Source organism: Rhea pennata, chromosome 20 (assembly GCF_028389875.1).
Source record: "Rhea pennata isolate bPtePen1 chromosome 20, bPtePen1.pri, whole genome shotgun sequence".
Lineage (NCBI taxonomy): Eukaryota > Metazoa > Chordata > Aves > Rheiformes > Rheidae > Rhea > Rhea pennata.
The window spans coordinates 2,799,430-2,817,585 of NC_084682.1; the positions used below are offsets into that span (position 1 = coordinate 2,799,430).

At 35.1% G+C, this 18,156-nt stretch overlaps 1 protein-coding gene and 1 long non-coding RNA gene across 2 annotated transcripts in view; one reads left to right on the top strand and one right to left on the bottom strand.

Moving 5' to 3' along the window:
* USP32 (ubiquitin specific peptidase 32) overlaps positions 1–18,156 on the bottom strand; it is an 82,395-nt gene that overhangs the window by 39,193 nt on the left and 25,046 nt on the right. Inside the window, exons 3-5 of the mRNA XM_062592656.1 lie at positions 12,935–13,040; positions 12,239–12,357; positions 7,191–7,350 (exon numbers count right to left, since the gene is read on the bottom strand). Of these exons, the coding sequence (XP_062448640.1) occupies positions 7,191–7,350; positions 12,239–12,357; positions 12,935–13,040 (385 nt within the window). The remainder of the gene's footprint in view (positions 1–7,190; positions 7,351–12,238; positions 12,358–12,934; positions 13,041–18,156) is intronic.
* Positions 15,051–17,942, top strand: LOC134149501 (uncharacterized). The gene is made up of 2 exons (XR_009960450.1): positions 15,051–15,265; positions 17,687–17,942. It is a non-coding gene; the product is annotated as an uncharacterized LOC134149501 (long non-coding RNA).

Consider the following 18,156-nt stretch of genomic DNA (forward strand, 5'->3'; position numbering starts at 1 on the left):
TAGTGCACAGTATTCATAATCCATATTCATAATGGTTTGACTGACACCACATTTTTAGATGTTTCCTGTAATTTATGATATATATGTAAAATCATATTTGTCACTAAAGCTTAAATGAAGCATGATAAAAGCAGATCATACTTATCCAAACATACTAACATGTAGGATAAAAGCTATCTTTTTTTAAAGAGGTTTTATCTAGATCAAGTATTCTTCAAAGTATAACATTTTTTATTTTCCTAATGTTCAAGTCACTTCAGGAAGCATGGACTTTCATTCAGTAGTGCAAATTTTGAATAACCTACGATTTTTTAAAAAAATATATTTTGTAAATACAATAGGCTCCAAAGCATTGGAATAGACTGATTTTCTAGGCCAATGAAGTATTTATTTTCATCAATTATATGTGATATGATTCTTTGAAATCACACTAAGGTATTATTCACCTGTGAAGTTTAAGTCATGATTAAGAAATATTTTTGCACAGCTTAGAGCATATACCAATAGTTTACTATCCTATGCTCTTCCTTCACTCCTCCCATCATTTGTCTATTAAAAACATGAAAAATTTTCAGATCTGTAAAATATAAAATGGTACTTTATAGTTCAAGTTCTATAAGAGTAGTAGTTACAGAATTTTAAGCAAATAATAATGTCAAGTACATCTCAAGTTATTCTTCAATATGGTAAAGGAAGAACAGTAAATAAAGCATTTTCAGCAAGAATATGCACCTGCAAAACTAAATCTACTAAAAATAATTAAGTTTAAAATCAGCTTCTCCACCATTCAACTGCACATCATGATAAACACTACAACAAACATCCTTCAATTTAATGCCCTTTTCATAAAACATATTTCCTTCTTCAATGTTACATAGGTAGCAAGCCATGATTATTATTCTTGCTTAGAAAAAAATAAAAAATACGGTCTTTTTCATGCAATATTTATTATAACTCTTTATAACATCAGAATTAACTGAAGACTTCAGCGTATTTTAACAATGGAATTTTTACCCACCTAATGGCACAATTCTCTCTGGCTCACAACAGTAGAAGCATACCATATTCCCAACATTTTAACTGAAGCTTGGTTTGTTTTTCTGTTCACCATGAAATTCTCCAAGCAAACCCAGGTCCCATTCATTTAAAGGGCTCTTCATCACCAGACGGCTGAGTCAGAACCAGAGGACTGAACAACAGTATTTCTGAACACACACAGTTGCTTGCCACTTTCAAATCAACTTAAGAGAATATTCTGGGACCTCAGGCATAGAGAGCTGCTTTACAAGACATCAATAACCTGGGAACTAAGAGGATAACAAAGCGGCAAGATGCAGATTAAGCCACGCTAGGGCTTTCTTACTGGTCTAGCCTGCTGTAACATATACTTCCCCCCCCCCCCTCTTTTAAAACAGGGCAGGACACACACATAAGTGAGCATCACAACTTCTGCCAAGGTTCTTGGGCCACTAGCATCTGGCCGTTTGCCTAGCAAAAGACAGTACCTGCATCTCAGTGCCTTTATAAGATGGGAACACATAAGGAAAAGATACAAAACACTAAGAAGCACCCCAAAGCACAAGTGTGCACACACTTGGGGAAAAAATAGTACATAACTAAATAAGCTAAAGGCACCTCTGAAGGACGAAAAAAAAGCACCATATAGTATAGATACCAGAAGTACTTTATAGTAGTCTTACACACATCATTAAGAGACAGCATTTCAAATGTGGGTACCAAAACTTAATTAGGTATGCTACAGAACAGGAATCTGCACCTAGACAGACTTTTAATATGAGCAAAGTTAAGGGATCACCTCATTTTGCTTACCTTTCAGACTCACAGCTTGATACTGCTATAAAGATCTATAGTTTTATAAACTTGCCTTTGACAGGAGAGCTTACTTTCACAATATCTAATTTCAATTTCATATCTTATTGTTTCAAAAACTCACTCTTGCACTTCAGCCATGTCTTCTGGTTATCCAGACCTCCCCTCATTTATTATTTTAAAGTAGCAATAATCATGTGTTCTAAAATATAATTGTTATACCCATTATATACAGTCTTACTGGATCTCAATAAGTAAGAGCTGTCAAAGAAAAGCAAGGGCATGTTGATGAATTTTTCTGATGACAGAAGAGAGGCCCTAATTCAAAGGGGAATTAGGATGCTACATTGACACAAGAGCTGGAGCAACAGCACAGAAGTACCAATTTTACAGCTTGTCAGTTTAAAACTGGTAACTTCTATAATAAATGGGAACCTTTCCCTGTTGAAAATGACTGAGAAGAACATGAATATAAGAGGCTATCATGTGAGATATTGAGATACACCAAAATGACCCAGCCATAAAAAAGGCAAACATCTATGTTGCATCAGAAGAAATATTTCCAAGTGAAGGAAATCAGTGAGGTCTCACCTGGAATACAACAGTAACTTACTGCCTGACAGAGCAGAAACTGGAGGATGCAGAAAACAACTCTGATGAATAAACGGAGATGAGGCACCTTGTCTGAAACAAAGCCTTCAACCAGGCTCCTTTTACTTTTAACAAAAAGGCCAAGAAATGCAATAGTCATCTGCCTTTATGCTGAAGGATTTAGAAGGGAAGAGAAGGAGGACTCTCTGAGATCAAGGAAAATATTGACAGAAAAAGAAAGATAACACACTGCCTACAGATGCATGTAGAAGATTTACTGGAATAGCTTCCCAATAACAACAACTGGGGGGGGGGAAGGCTCCATATCTTATGGAAAGAATAATAGTCACTCACTGGGTCTGCACCCAGGGAGACGGGAGACTCCTCTATGTCGCTCTCATGTTCCTATTTGTCCGTCTGCTAAATTAAGCAGCAGAAAGCCGTACTTTGCAGGCATAATGACCTCAGCTCTATTCCTGTAATTAAAAGAGTAGTAAGCAGCCACAGCATGCAACAAAATGACATCCCCCAGTGGCCAAGAATTGTTATATTACTGGAATACTACACTTGGACTTGGGTACCAAAGGAGATTAGATGTTTAGTTTGTAATTATTAAGGGCATGTAATGATTTGGGGGAATATTCTCCTACTAAGAATTTTAGTGTTAGTCATAGCCTCTGAAAGGATTTACCTTTGATTTAAATGTTTCACTATATTTCTATTCAATATGACATTAAAAAAAGTAAATTCAAGAATACTCACTCATACTACAAAATTGAGAAAATCCAAGCTAGTGCTAGCAGGTCATTATGCAGGTGGAGGAGAGACTCATATCCCTCAAACTGTTTGGGGGAAAATATACTAAAGGTCCAAGAGAAATTTAAGTTATTTTGCTAGCTTTCAAATGAAATGATTCATATTCATGATTTAAGTGAAATGGAAAAAAAATTGATTAAAAGTAGCAAGTATATGCAACTTCCTGTAACTTCAAAATTTAATTTCTAATTATGTGTTGAGAAATATAATTAAAGTCATCTGCATTCTGAAACAAATGTTATTTACAAGTAAAAAATTAGAATGCCTTTGTTTCTCTGATATCTTGCCTCATTAAACAAATTTAAATGGAGTCACTGATGCTTTGCAATAAAGTGTTTGCTATCTGTTTCTAAATCAATGTTAATAACTTTCACTATTTTTATTACGGCAATTTTTCTAGTCTCTGACATATTATTCAGAGCATTTAATGGCAAGTACACGATGGAAGGAGGCAGGGCCAGCAGAAGGGTTTGCAGCCTGAGCCGACTGACGTCCCAGGAGAGGGCGCAGCGGTCTGATTCCAGCACCCAGGTGCTAAATTTGCAAATTGCACTAGGAAGTCTTACAAATTAATTTTCATTTCACACTAGAATAGATTTTAAAACCTTCAGTCTTTCACTATACCCTAATAGTGTTTGTGTAGGTTTACCAAAGATTCTCTCACTCACTTTTCTCCCAGAAGACAACTATTAACCTACTTAGAAGGATTGCGAACAAGCCTCTGTTTAGAGAAAAGGAACTGTCATAACAGCTCTTACTGTTTTCTGTTCAGCTAGGGGAAGAATACTGCTATACTAAAATTTCTTATTATTCAGATTGACACACCAATATATAAATATAAACATATATATACACACACACGCACTTTTTTTTACTTTCACATCTGTTGCATGATATTCCTATACAGCTTCAAATTACACAGTAGATTATTAGACTTTTCATAAAAAAAGCATTTGTACAGATTTGTGGGAGGCAGGTTAGTTCACCAGCAGCCATCTTACCATCTTAAATTCGTTGAAAGGCACTGAATTGGCACTGATATCAAAATTCAGACAGTAGAACTACATTGTGTTCTACTTATTTACACACTTAACTGGAAAATAATAATTTAATTTTATCTTGAGGTCCAAACCTACTCTGTAACATAAGCTCCAAATTTAGTTAATTATATGGAACCTGTGGACACTATACAGTTTGAATCATTTTACACATTCAAAAAGACATAAATAAAACAACTCTCGAATACAATGAACAGCTTGACCTCAGATCTGACAGGCACTTGAAGACAATAATCACTTCAAAAACTCAAGCATCTTATGATTTTTTTTTCAGAACATACAGTTTGTGTTAAAACACTCAGAGATACAAATTTCTGCAAATATTTCATGAGGCTTTAAAAATCTTGCAATTTCTCCACCAGAACGTATAGCTACACAAACCAGCACACGTAAAAGAGCAGCCATGCACGTTTCCTAGAAAAGGAGGAAGAGCAGCCACTTCCTCCTGTAGCAGTTTACAGTATCAGACGCAGCAATGCACAGAAGTGTTATGAAATTATTATACACCAACTTGATCACAGAGAGACTAAAACAAAATACACAAAACGTATTTCTAAATCTTAAAATATCAGAATTACAAAAATAAAACTTTCCAAGAGGCAGAGTGAGCTGATTTCAAAGTTAACATTTTCAACAAAGATGACTACCATGCTGAGGTATGATCACCGAGCCTACCTTAAAAATTTAAACACAGAGCAAGACAGTTACTTCATAAGGGTGACAATATATGCAAGAGCAATTAAGCAAGATTTGAGACTGTAGAGTTGAACATCTCAAGGAGCTAACTGAGAACTAAAGAGGTCAATGCCCATTAGATTGAAAACAAAAACTACAGCTCCTGCAGAGGCATTCTCGGGCAAGGACTGCACAGCTGAAATGCTAACATAAGGTCACCCTGATTTGTTGGCAGGTTCCTACAATCAAAGAGGCTCAAAGGTAAACAGGGGTACCTCAGGCAATTTGACAGAGACTGCTGAAGTAACTAAAATTCTGTTAAGACAAGGGCCAAAAAGGTTCAGGGGAAAGTGAAAACACTCTACAAAATGAAAAAATAAAAAACCTAATTATACCGTGGTAGAAACAAATGTAAGATGGACCCTCTAAAACGAGCTTTTCCAAGAATCATAACAGATTGTGTGTCTTATTCTTCTCATTTTAACAGGCCTTCTCTCTTGCTCACACTTCTTAATTTTGTTTTTACTTAGAGCCCTTCAGTCTTAATTTCTCAAATTTTTGGTTCAGAAGTGGAAAAAAAAATCCTTAGTCTGGTAAACTGAAGAAAGGCTTTCCTCTTGACACAAGAAACTAAGTGTGGTTGAGCTAAAGTAGAATATCATCCTCTTTAGTCTAAAGACCCTTTCTTCCCTTAATTATTTAATCTGCACATCTGCAACACACAAAGGAAATAGCTGGGCCTGGCTGCAGACAGTAACATTGACAGGCATATTAAAAAGATAAGAAGTGAGAATGATTAAGTATGAAGCATAAAATCTATTTTAAAAGTAGCTCTTCAAAATTTTAATTTTTATTATAAATCTCAGTTTCAGTGTAAATAAAAACTTTTTTTTGCAAAAAGCATAGTAAAAAATGTTCAAATGTTCAGAAAAAACTTTCAATTTCAGAACATGAACGGAAAAAAAAGGCTCCAAGCTAATATCCAGAGGCCTGGGCTGAACTTTTCCTTGAATACCTAGGGCAAAGGACATTTGATAGGTTTGGAGGCATAGCACAGCTCAATTTGATGCAGCTTGAGAGATTCATACCATGGCTGATGCCTGTACAATTCTAGGAGGGTCTTTTTCATTTTACTGTTGCCCGTTCTCTGTTTTGTCTATTAGACTTCATATTATTTAGTCATTTTCTGTAACCTCAATGTCTACTGCAGTCTCTCATACAACGTAAATATATTACCTGTCTGTAAACTTCTAATTGTATCATGCATTTTCATTTCGGATGATCTCAACATGATTTTAATGCTTGTATTTAAAACTTAAAAACTCACACGTGCGAAGAAAAAAATCCACACACACCTTTATTCAAGAACCCCACCTATTAGATTATATGCCACGCTCTCACCAAAGGAAGTCTATGACAATGCACAAAGCAGAACCAGACTGCTAAAATTACAGCTATCTTAATAGGAAACACCATTCCTCCCTTAAAGATATGGCAACCCCCTAGGAGCTTTTACATTATAGTAAAAGATATACTATATACATATAACAACATTATATTTGCACAAAAAGTATAATTTATCAGCTTTTTATTCTTACATTTAACCTAAAACACAGCTGCTTCTTCTTTTACATCAACATAGACATAAGAAAGCATTTGTTTTTTTGAGATCATTTCAATAAGTAAATTCTGAAGAGATTTCTGCTTGGTTTATTTAGTTGCCTGACTACATCACATGCTAGGAACATTGCTTAGAAAGAAAGCTACAGAAAAGAGATTAGGAAGTAATGCTTATTTTTGAGAGAAGCATTATTTTCAAAACTGCATCAATAGTTTTGAGATATACTGTATGTAAAAGAGTAAATACAAAATCTGTATTAACGTCAAATTCCTTCAGAGGAATGTATTTATCAAAGTTTTTTTTTTTTTTAATTTATTTTGTAGTCAGCTTCTATAAGCAGCATTGTAATCTCACTACTTTTATCTCTTATAAATAGTGACTCACTATGTCCTTGTATATAACAATGTTTTACATGTCACAGCACAAAAAGCAGAGAACAAATTAGCTTGCAAAATAGATTTATCTTGCTGAGCAGAACTGTGTGTATCTAATCAGAGTAGTTAGATTTAATGAACAACTACTGCAAGGCAACAGTTTAAGTCTGTGAACTCTGAAATGGTTTTTGAAAATATGCATAAGAAGAACTATCGATTACTTACAATGTGTCACTCCAGCAAGGGTTTGATAGAAGGTAGGGGTATCACTGTCATCAGTGAGTGTCACATACACACCTCCAGAGAGCAGCCAACGAGAAAATGTGAAAGCATCTTTGTTGTGTAATAGCCAAATCCTGAACTTCTCATAGTTTACCTTTTCACCCTATGAGAAAAATAAGAAGTGAGTTCTTTTTTTCTCCTTTCTAAGTATCAGTAAACAGGAACCACCCAGCTGTATGAACAAGAGATGGGACAGTCTCCTATAAAAATAAGTACTAAAATAATTTTTGTGAGACCATGCCTGGTTTTCCATTTTATTCTGAACTATAACAGAGAGAGAGAAATTAGACTTCTCTGAATTACTCTGTTTCAACCACCTACTCAATATGGCCTTTAGAAAGTTAATTACTCTGAACCGCAGGTAAAGGAGATTATGAGAAAAAATGGTTACTTACAGCTCAAAACAACAGTTTTTTTTTTTTTAATGAATTTAAATGTATTATGACTGATGCTCTTGTTCCCAAACAACAGGTGCTGTACCATAAACATCGTTATACCTATGCAAGTGTACAAGCACCTAATATAAAAATTCAGATTTGTGACTAATCATACTGTTACTTATTCAATGCAGTAGCACATAAAACTTCTCCCGTCTATCAACCAGAAAACATTTAAGAGTATACGTCAACATGACATTCGCAATATCTCGTAATTCAGTCTCTCTTGCTGGTTGTCTCACATGGAACTGTGTGTTCAGTAATACACAAAAATTCAGATTTCAGAGTTCAAATGCTGGGGAGGCTGTTTAAACCATTTAGTTCAACGGTTTTCAGGCTGTGGCCATGAAACCATAGGGATCAACAGATTACTTCTACAGGAGCCACAAAACTAACTAACTGTTATCAATAGACAAACTCATTACAGAGAAATCCTAATATCCATGGGAAATAAACACAGGTTGCAAACTATAAAAGGTTTCAAGTCATTGACTAGTTAAAGCTCCCTAATATCACAAACTATTAAACTTTACTGAATTATATTTTTATAGAATCCAGCAATTTGCTTTTAAGCTATAGTTTATCTGGAACTGCCAACTGGAGAAAACTGAAAATCTGCTACTTCCTTTGCAGATTACTGAAATGGTTAATCACCATCACTACTTAAAAAGAAAAAAAAAAAAAAAGTTTCATATTCTAATTAAAATGGATTGTTTCAGGTTCCAGAGGCTGGTTCGCTTTATGCTTTCTCCTAAGATTGAATAATATTCTAGTGTTACATTTTCTCTGATAAATACATGTAGATGTTGTAATCCAGTCACCTTCTGACCCTCCTCTTAATAATAAATGCAGGAAACTCTGTGCTCATTGCTAGATTTTCAGCCCTGTATCATTTTTGGGAATTTTCCCTACACCTTCTTGTATTACAAATGTGGTACAGAAGTTAACCTAACCATCTCAGAAATAAACAGAACTATGATAGAAGACTGACCAAAAAATGTCAGGAGGGAATATCCTTTTAGAATACTCAGTTTCAAAAAACTGCATCTGAACTGCTACACATGTATTATGGCATCAGCATAGAAATATGGGGGATGAAAACAGAAAAATAAAAGGTTTGGTGTTTCTTTTCTATGTGTCTCAAGTAATAAAATATTTCAAATGTTTTACAAAGGTTTAGCAGTAAGATTCAAATAGGCAAAATTCACTATTTCTTTACCCGTCTTTTCCTTTAAGTATATGCAAGTAAACAATTTGCTTGTCTCCACCATTACTTGATAAAGTCGTACAAATTAAATGAGAACAATCTTTCATTTCTACTCTATTGCAAGAATTACACACATTATCCAAAAAAATTAAGGGGCCTTAAAATGCCTCGGTAAACAACTCACCAAACTATGAAGGATCTGGAAGTTTCACAGACCTGCTAAAATCAGCACAGTTCCAAACAGTAAAGCCTCCAGATGTGGAAGTCTCAATCTGGAGCTAAATCTTTGTGTTACTTGTTATACTTCTGGTTTTGAAATCACTATACCTATCCTCAGTAATATGCTTACAAAACTTCCTCACATGCAGATCACTGCCATTCAAAATTTAACATACTCAAACTGTAGAATTACCAGTTAATATCTACAGAGATTTTGTTTTTAATGCTTTGGCAAAGTTGTTTACTTTCCTCGGTTCACTCAATCATTTATTTAGAATAAAAAATACATAACCTAGCGAGAGGGAGGAAGAGAGAAAAATCAAAATAAATCAGAACCAAAACAAAAACAATCAAAATTACAAATTTTACCAGGAGGTAGCTTTTATTAATAATTCACAGAAGAGAAAGACTCCCTAATCTTCCAAACAGATAAGAAAGGCACAATTTATGAACATGATTCATTTATTTCTCCATTGTAAAACCTGGGAGTTGCACAGGGCACAGGGCAGACTAATCCACTAGATGTATGTGACCAAAAAAAAAAAAAAAAAAAAGGTAAAAATCCCCCAATACTTACAGTTACTAATCACAGACTTCCACATGCTAGTAATTCAAGGAAGTCAGGATGGAGTCTACATTGGTATTCCATCTTCAACTTAACCTGTATAAATCCACACTACTCATGAGAGCAACAGTCCTACCCTCTTCCTCCCAGCACTGTTCTGCTCCTTTCTCTTTTGCAATAGCAGTCACATTAGTGCAGCCATGCAGCAAAACAGATCTGGCTGAAAAATAACCGAGAGGATTAGGAGTTACAGAAAAAGGGGTTACTTTTCAGCCAGATCAGTCTCCCAGTCCAGTTCATCAAGGAGTCACATGAATGCTTGAGCCTGCACAAGGGTAGAGAAATGAATGACAGTGAGGAAAAGCGTAAGCCAACACTCAGACTTTGCAGGATTTAACCAATTATGGAAATACCACTTAAGTAAAATCAAATCCACTACCAAGTGAATAGAGAAGCAAAAGGTACCCCACAAAGTAATTTTTCATTTCTATAGCAACTTAGATTAGACACAAGTTTGGGGGGGTTTGTTTTTTGGGTTTTTTTTTTTTTTTTTTTTTAACTACCTTTTCCATTCTACCTTTCCTCCACCTTTTTTCCACTTTTTTTTTTTTAATGGAGTAAAAATTGTGCCGTGTTTCTCTAAGATTTTCTGTTGCTTCAGTTGATTAGAAAAACAAGGAAGATGAGAGACAGGAAGGCTTGGGGCAGGGGGAACACAACACATTTCAAACAAGCAATGTTTACAGTTGAGCCATGATGGAACTTAAGCAACTACCGCAACACAGATACCACTATTGAATTTGTTTCCTGTGTTTCAGAAACAAGAGGGAGACAAAGGCAGATATATTTTAAAGCTCATATTTCTAGTTGAGTACATGTAATAATTCTGCAGGAAAGAATTAAAGTCCCTATAAACATCATCCTTGAAAGCATAAACTCATCTGCCATACAGCAGGAAGGCAGGCCTTACTACAACAGGAACATAAAACTTTCTTACTATCCAGCAATGACTTAGTATGATTAACAGGCCAGCAAGTTCTCCTGAGAGGGTTATTACACTATTTTAATTTTCAAAGAAAATCAATATAGAGCATTTTCTTGAAAGGGAAAATGGTATCAAGTCACATAGATACTTCTCTTTCTGCAACATCTTCATAAAGTATTTCTAAATTTCTTGGACAGTATGCAATTAACTTTTAGTGCACAATTCATCATATCATATTGATGGGAAATTATAAATAGGAAACACTGAAGTGGGTCAGCTCCAGAAACTGGACTTTAGTACACTTGTGATTCGAGGTTTCAGCCAAGAATGAAGACTGTAATCATTGCCCATGGAGCCATCAGAATAAATGAGTCTGCCTCGGCCAATGCCTTTTACACATCTTCTAGCATAAAGTTATCGTTATCTTCAATACAGTACAATTAAAATTTAAGTAATCAAGTACTCTGAAACCCACAAATGAAGCTTCTTCTCAAACGGCTTTTCAGTGAAATGTCTAGATTCTGCTGGTCTATACTCCTCTGACAAGAAAGGACAGGAATTGAATCAAATAAACCTGACAATTCATCAGGATTAGTACTGGCAAAAAAGCATCAGTGAGTATTTAAATATAATACAGCCCATTTTAGGGGAGGAGTTCACTGAGCTTCAAAGACTACATCTCTCAACCAACCTAAACCATAAATATATATATTGTAGCAGACACAATGATACAAAAGTTACAAAGCTCTCTGTTGAATGCAACAAATCAGTGATGTAACTGGAAATAGTAAAGTGCTCTCAAACGCAGACTCTTGGCCTAGCCATCTATTCGAAGACTGTTACACTTATCACTAGCAGGTTCTTCTTGAATTTAAGAGTTAGAGAGAGATGGCTTTCACACATAAAGTGCAAAGTTTTACATATGAAATTTAAGATTCATTTGGTAAAAGACCATGAGAAAAAAAATACAATGGCAGCAGTCAAACATTTGAACAGGTTGCTCAGGCTGTGAAATCTCCAACCTTGGAGATGTTCAAAATTTGACTGGGCAAGGCCTCGAGCACTCTGCTGTAGATGGGCCTGGCTTTTAGCAAGAGGTTGGACAGCAGACATTCAGAGGTCATTTCTGACCTATTTCATTCTAGGATTGTATTCCAAAACTCCTGTTTTTAAACAATGACTGCTGGTAGGCTTTCTTATACCTGTGAGCACATTTTCTGTCCCCTCTCAGATCTGTATTCAAGATTTCTTTCCTGGTTGCAACAAAATGCCCACAACAATCAAGAAAATCCCATTAGCAATATTAATTTTTAAATGCAGTAACACAATTAACCTTAGGAAATGGTATCTTTCAAACTAGCATACTAAGTAAACCGTATGGAGAACACTTACATTTATATACAAAACTGCTATTCACATCAATGCAAATCACATGTGATGCAAGATAAAAACTCTAAACTTATACTCTGTTTGAACAAGGTCAATTTGCATGCATAGGGTAAAGGAAAACAAACTGCTCAAAGTAACAATGACCTTCAATTTTTGTAAATGCAGCAGGCTAAAACTTTTATGAAATACCTCAGAGAAACATTTCTTGAGTGATTCTGGGACTTTCCCATCAACCACATGCAGCATCTTCTCCATTTCTTCACGGACAACATAACTCCCAGATTCATTAGAAAAGAGACTGAAAATGTCTGAGGAAGAAGAGAAATGCTTAAGCAACTACAGCAGTTACATTTTTCAAACATTAAGTTTAAACTGGCTGATAAGGTCAAAAACTGTGCAATGACTAAAGCTCTAGAAACTTTTAGACTCATTCAACTCCAATACAGCTCAAAGTTTAGGTTGAGAAATATTTCCTTTTTCTTTTACCATTACCCACAAATCAAAGGGAAAGTAAATACTATCAAGTCAGATTAACAAGATGACAAAACAACAGAAGTCAGTAGGCTGGTGATTTTATTCATTTTGAAAAATATCAGTGCTGTCCACCCTTCTCTGCCCACACGCAATGCTCAAGTCTTTCTGTAGAATCTTAACATTTACATTCATGATGAAATAACAAACATTCCACTTTACGTACAAGAAACTTAAATGCATTGAATTTCAAGATATATCGCTAACAATGTCTAAAATTTATACTGCATTGGCAACCACGTATGTGGTGGTCACATACAAAAATAGTTACTGAGCACATGACAATATAAGCTTGCTTCATGAAAATCTATTTTACACTATATTCTTTTTACACTTCTAAATTACACTACTTACATTTTGCTTTCTCTTCCTCTCTGCCTCTTGTAAGTAGAACTAATCCAACTATCAAGTTATTGAAGTGCAGCCCTTTGGATATTCCCCCAAATGAACAATAGATAACCTAGAAGAACAGAACAGGGAAGTTAGCAAATCTTTAACTGGGAAAATACATGGGGAGAACAGAGATGACAACACTGAAAGACACAAGTTACACCAGGGCTCTGGTTTTGGGTTTATTGTCTCACATTCAACTAAACATGCTTATAATACCAAAATGTGTTACACTTGCATTCGCTTTCCCAGTACCTATAATCCTAAACCATTTTTTTAGGACACGCTAAAATTCAGGAGAGAAATTTCAGTCTTATTTGTTAAGAGGCAGATATTATTCATAAATAGTCATATAAAAGAAATTAATACAATCCTCCAATGAAGATAGTTTCTTGTTCATTCACAGGTGTCATTTAATCGTTTCCCCAGCAAGTTTCGTTACTTGCTTATAATTCTGATTTTACCTTCAGCTACATAAGCATCCGTGATGGAAAACATGCACACACAAGAGAACATGAAATAAATCACTAAGATAAGAAATATTATACACAGAATTCCCCTTTATAGAATAAAATTTAAAAAGATCTCTTTGGCATAGTTAAGAAACATAAAACAATGCAACACAGTTTGATGAAGAGACTGCTATCTTAACTTGGAGGCAGGATAAAACAAAAAGTTGATCTTGTTTCACTGAGAATAAGGTATCACAGAAGAGCTCTGACTGTGCATTTTTTACAGCACAAAACCTACCAATGTATTAGATCCTCTCATAAATAACACACACAAGGAAATTAACAGTTCTGCAGTTTTGTTTTGTTTTTTAGTACTTTCCAGCTTCTCCCTCCCCATTCATTGCTAATCTAAACCATATATTAAAACAAGCATTGCTTTTTTAAAAAAACAATCTATTCTTATTTTCTTATATGAAAACAAGCATTATTGTTTTTTATTCCTATTCCCATTTTCCTGAATGAAAACAATCATTCATGTAACAGGACTATGAATGAAATCAGGGAGTCAACTTGGATTTGAACTAATCATTTTTGTTATCGGGCTTCGCTAACCCAGTTCACTGAAAGTGGGTTACTTCAATGTGGAAGTAAGTATCCAGAGTTAAACCAACTGTAGAACTAGTTCAAAATAACTCATGAAAAACAAATGACATTTCAATTGCAAAAGAACATTTAGATCCCACCATACTGATGTAGGACATTTTGCTTAATCAAGAGGAATCTTTGATCAATTTGGCCTCTCAAAGGAGTCAGACAGCGTAACATTACAAAGAAGGAAACCAATCCTCAACAGCCTGAAAGTCCTTTGCAAAATTAAATTTCCATATCTCTCAAACCAAGACAGACAAAAGTACTATATCATTCACACAGGGCTATACGCCAGCAGGCTGTTTGCCAAAGACCTGACAGGCATCAGTATTTGTTACTCTAACTGTAAGCCAAGAAATCTGTTAAGTACTTCAACAGAATTTGTGCCTTCTACACTGATAAAGCAAAACTTAAGTCTACATTTGTTACAATAGATTTTATTTCTCTCAAAATAAACAGCTGAAGACTGGAAAGAAACTTCAGAGAAAATGAAATCTTCCTGCAGTATTAAAAACAACAACTTCTGAGGTCATCTGCTGATCACTACTTGTTATTAGTAAGAGAAAGCTTCACTTTCTTATTAATTTAATCATTTACAATAATAAAATATTTGTAAATCATGAAGTGAGCATACGCTGAAACACTTCAGAAACTTCTGATTCATGATGGGACCGTACTGTCAGCAGTTAGAGGGAACCACTGTAATTAGGTGCAATAACACCATAGTGAGGCTTTTACGAGGTGTCAGTAAGTTAAAAGCAGAAAGATTCTGGGCCTAAAAGGCCCCCATAACCTCCAATAACAGCAATGTCAATGCTGCCACCAGAATTCTCAATCTTACAGCACAAGTAAAGAAAGGGTGGAAGAGACAGCTGAATACTAGAGTCACATGAGTGAGTCATTAGCTCTATCTCAGGTAGTTTTCCATTTCAAGTAAAAACTAAGACAGGACTGGGAGTGGGCAAAGACAGCTATGGGCCTGTCAAGGGCACCACAACAGATAGATCTAGCTAAGCCACACAGCACTGTAGTGGCAGAAACAAGAAAAGGAAATACTTGAGACAAAATAGCTATATTATATTAAGTACTGCAATTGCACTTTATGCTTCGCTTACAGGCTGTGGAAAACCTACCAGTGTTGCCATTCTATCCAGAGGAAGCAGAGCAGAACCTTCAAAGTACATCAGGCAACAAGGTAGGAAAAAATTTTAAAAGTCTTGCTCACCTGAGTACCATCGCAATTACTAGCAGACGTAACACCGAATCGGATAGATTCCTTGGAAACAGTTACCTAGATACAGTTTTGTGTGTTACCGTAGGTCCATCCTTCTGGTCTATCTAACTTCTATCTAAGCTTCAACTTTCATTATTATACTTTTAGACTATTACAAGATATCTGAAGGCAAGTAAATTTAAATTAGGCTTATAATACAGAAGGATCCCATTCTAGGGGAGACACTATACAGAACCTGCAATTTCATTCTACTATGCTTAAGACACAGTACTGCCCTAGTAGATTAACTTTCCACAGGATGTTCAGATCATCCTCTTCTATTACTTCAGTTTAATCCACTACAAATACTGAGGGGCTAAATTACTAGAACTACATTTGTGCTCTCTTTGGACACAGTGATTGTATATGCTTCACAGACAATGTCATGGCAGAGATTTGAATTCCACACTTTCTTTTTCTAATCATTCCGATTTCATAAGATGCCTTCAAGGCTACACTATGTATGTAAGTGATTTTCCTTCAGCCATGAAAATAAGTAATTTAAAGATTGGAATCATAACTACTTTTAAAAATACACAGTTAGCTCAGCTGCCCAGATGAACACTACAGTTTAAGTCTTAATATAATTACTTTTGATCTTAACAAAACAAAATAAAAAAAAACACCACTAGCACCCCAGATGGGATAGAATTATTATATTTCACATTAATGGAACTTCCAAGACAAAAAAAAAAAGAGAGAGAGAGAGAGAGAGAGAGAGAGAGAGATACATGAGTAAATGAAGCAGTGAAATTGCTGTTCCCCCATCACAACTTATAATAAAAGATTGTTTTTTCTAACCTGTTATCCTTCACAGATAACTAAAAAGTAGAACCACGTTTTCTTTTCTATTTAAAAAAAAATGCTGATTTGACTAAAATTATATAGTACATAAGAGTTTGGAGAAAGGAGAAGTCACAGGACTCAGTTTCCAATTACTTGCACTGTTACAACTCTCCAAGAATTTATGTTGATTTAAATAAGTTTTAACTTATAGCACTGTAAATGAAGATGGCATTCTCTGTCTCATTCTCAGGCTTCCAAGACTTCTTGACTATGGTTGTTTTGCCCCATAAACTGAAGAGCAGGACTGGTTAAAAAAGAAAAAAAAAAAAGAAAAAGAAAAAGAAAAAGAAAAACGTATAGCAATAGTCAACAGTTCTATACAACTCTTAACATTTAACCTTAACTCACTGATGGGATTGAGACAAGGTGCCACACCGTACTGAATGACTTAAGTACAGACAATTTATATTCTGCAGACTACAAATAAAAATGAAAACCTTCAGTAAAATTAGAAATAGAAAGCTGAGAGCAGCAAATCACCATAACGATATTTTGTAGAGTTTGTTGCAGAATCACAGAACAGTTGAAGTTAGAAGGGACCTCTGGGTATCACCTAGTCCAAACCTCCTGCTCAAGCAGGGTCACCTACAGCACACTGCCCAGGACCCTGTCCAAACGGCTTTTGACTGTCTCCAAGGATGGAGACTCCATAACCTTTTCTACTGCTCAGTCACCCTCAGGAAAAAAGTTTTTCCTTACGTTCAGATGGAACTTCCTGTGTTTCAGATTATGCCCGTTGCCTCTTGTCCTATCACACCACTGAAAAGAGTCTGGCCCCTCTCATCTTACACCTCTCATCTTTTGTCCACTAAAAATTAAGTGTATTCACTTCTTTTTACAACAAGAGTAGAAGCCAACCTTGTCTTTTATCCAAATTTATAATATTCAAGCTCACAGATATAGTTAATATACTGGCTAAATATGAATACTAGAAGTTCATCATGATCTGTACTGAAATTTTGAGATGTCAATGTCCCCAAATGGTGAGATCATATCAGAACAACTGTGACTCTTCCATTAATTTTACTTCACCAACTGGAAACTGAGAACTGACAGTTAAAATAGATAATCTTCACCAAAGCTGTGTCCTTAAGCACAGATTTATTAAAACAGTCTATCATCTGATAGACAGCATTTGAAAATCCATAGTTTCTATTCCTGATCACAAAGTTTATACCATTCAAGCAATAAGTTAATCCTTAACACTGGAATAAAAGGGATACAAAAATACAGATGAACTTAATTTAAAATTCTAGACATCTTAAATTATTTCAAACCAATCATATGTAGTGCAGGAGACATTTTTACTTTTATTGTAAGGGCTACTAACAGTAAAAGCATACAGATAACATGTATAGAAATTAATACCGAAGTTACACTTTAATTATGGGCAAATCATACACTTTCTTTTAATTTGATAGGTACTAATATATATTATAGTATTTCCTGTTAAGTACTTGAATATCCACATTAATCAAGCTCTCAACTATATTACAGAAGCAAGTAAGATCGCTGTCTTTGTTAACACTTGAAGAGAAGTGAGAAGGGAGTGAAGTGAAAGGAGAAAAAAGAACAGAGAAAAGATTCAGCTTAGAAGAGCTGTTTTATTTTACAAATAAAATAGCTATTCCTCTTAGTAAGTCTTCAAACTACGCAACGAAATAATATCACTGGACTATATTTCACACTGTTAAACCTTTTGCATTGCATACTTCACTACTCACATTATCTAAATAAAACTGGAAGACTTGTATGCTGCCTGTGAGGTCAGTAACACTGGAGATACCAGAAATAGAAGCTGTGATTAGAAGTGACATGGAGCAAAATATCATTTGAAAGGTCTGGCTAGTCTTATTCTTTCTCTAGCAACAGTAGTTTAAATTCTTTCTCAAATCAGAGGCAACTTTATGAAAGAAAATATTTTTCTAAACATGAATGTGTGCAGGATAGTATTACTACTTCATTTT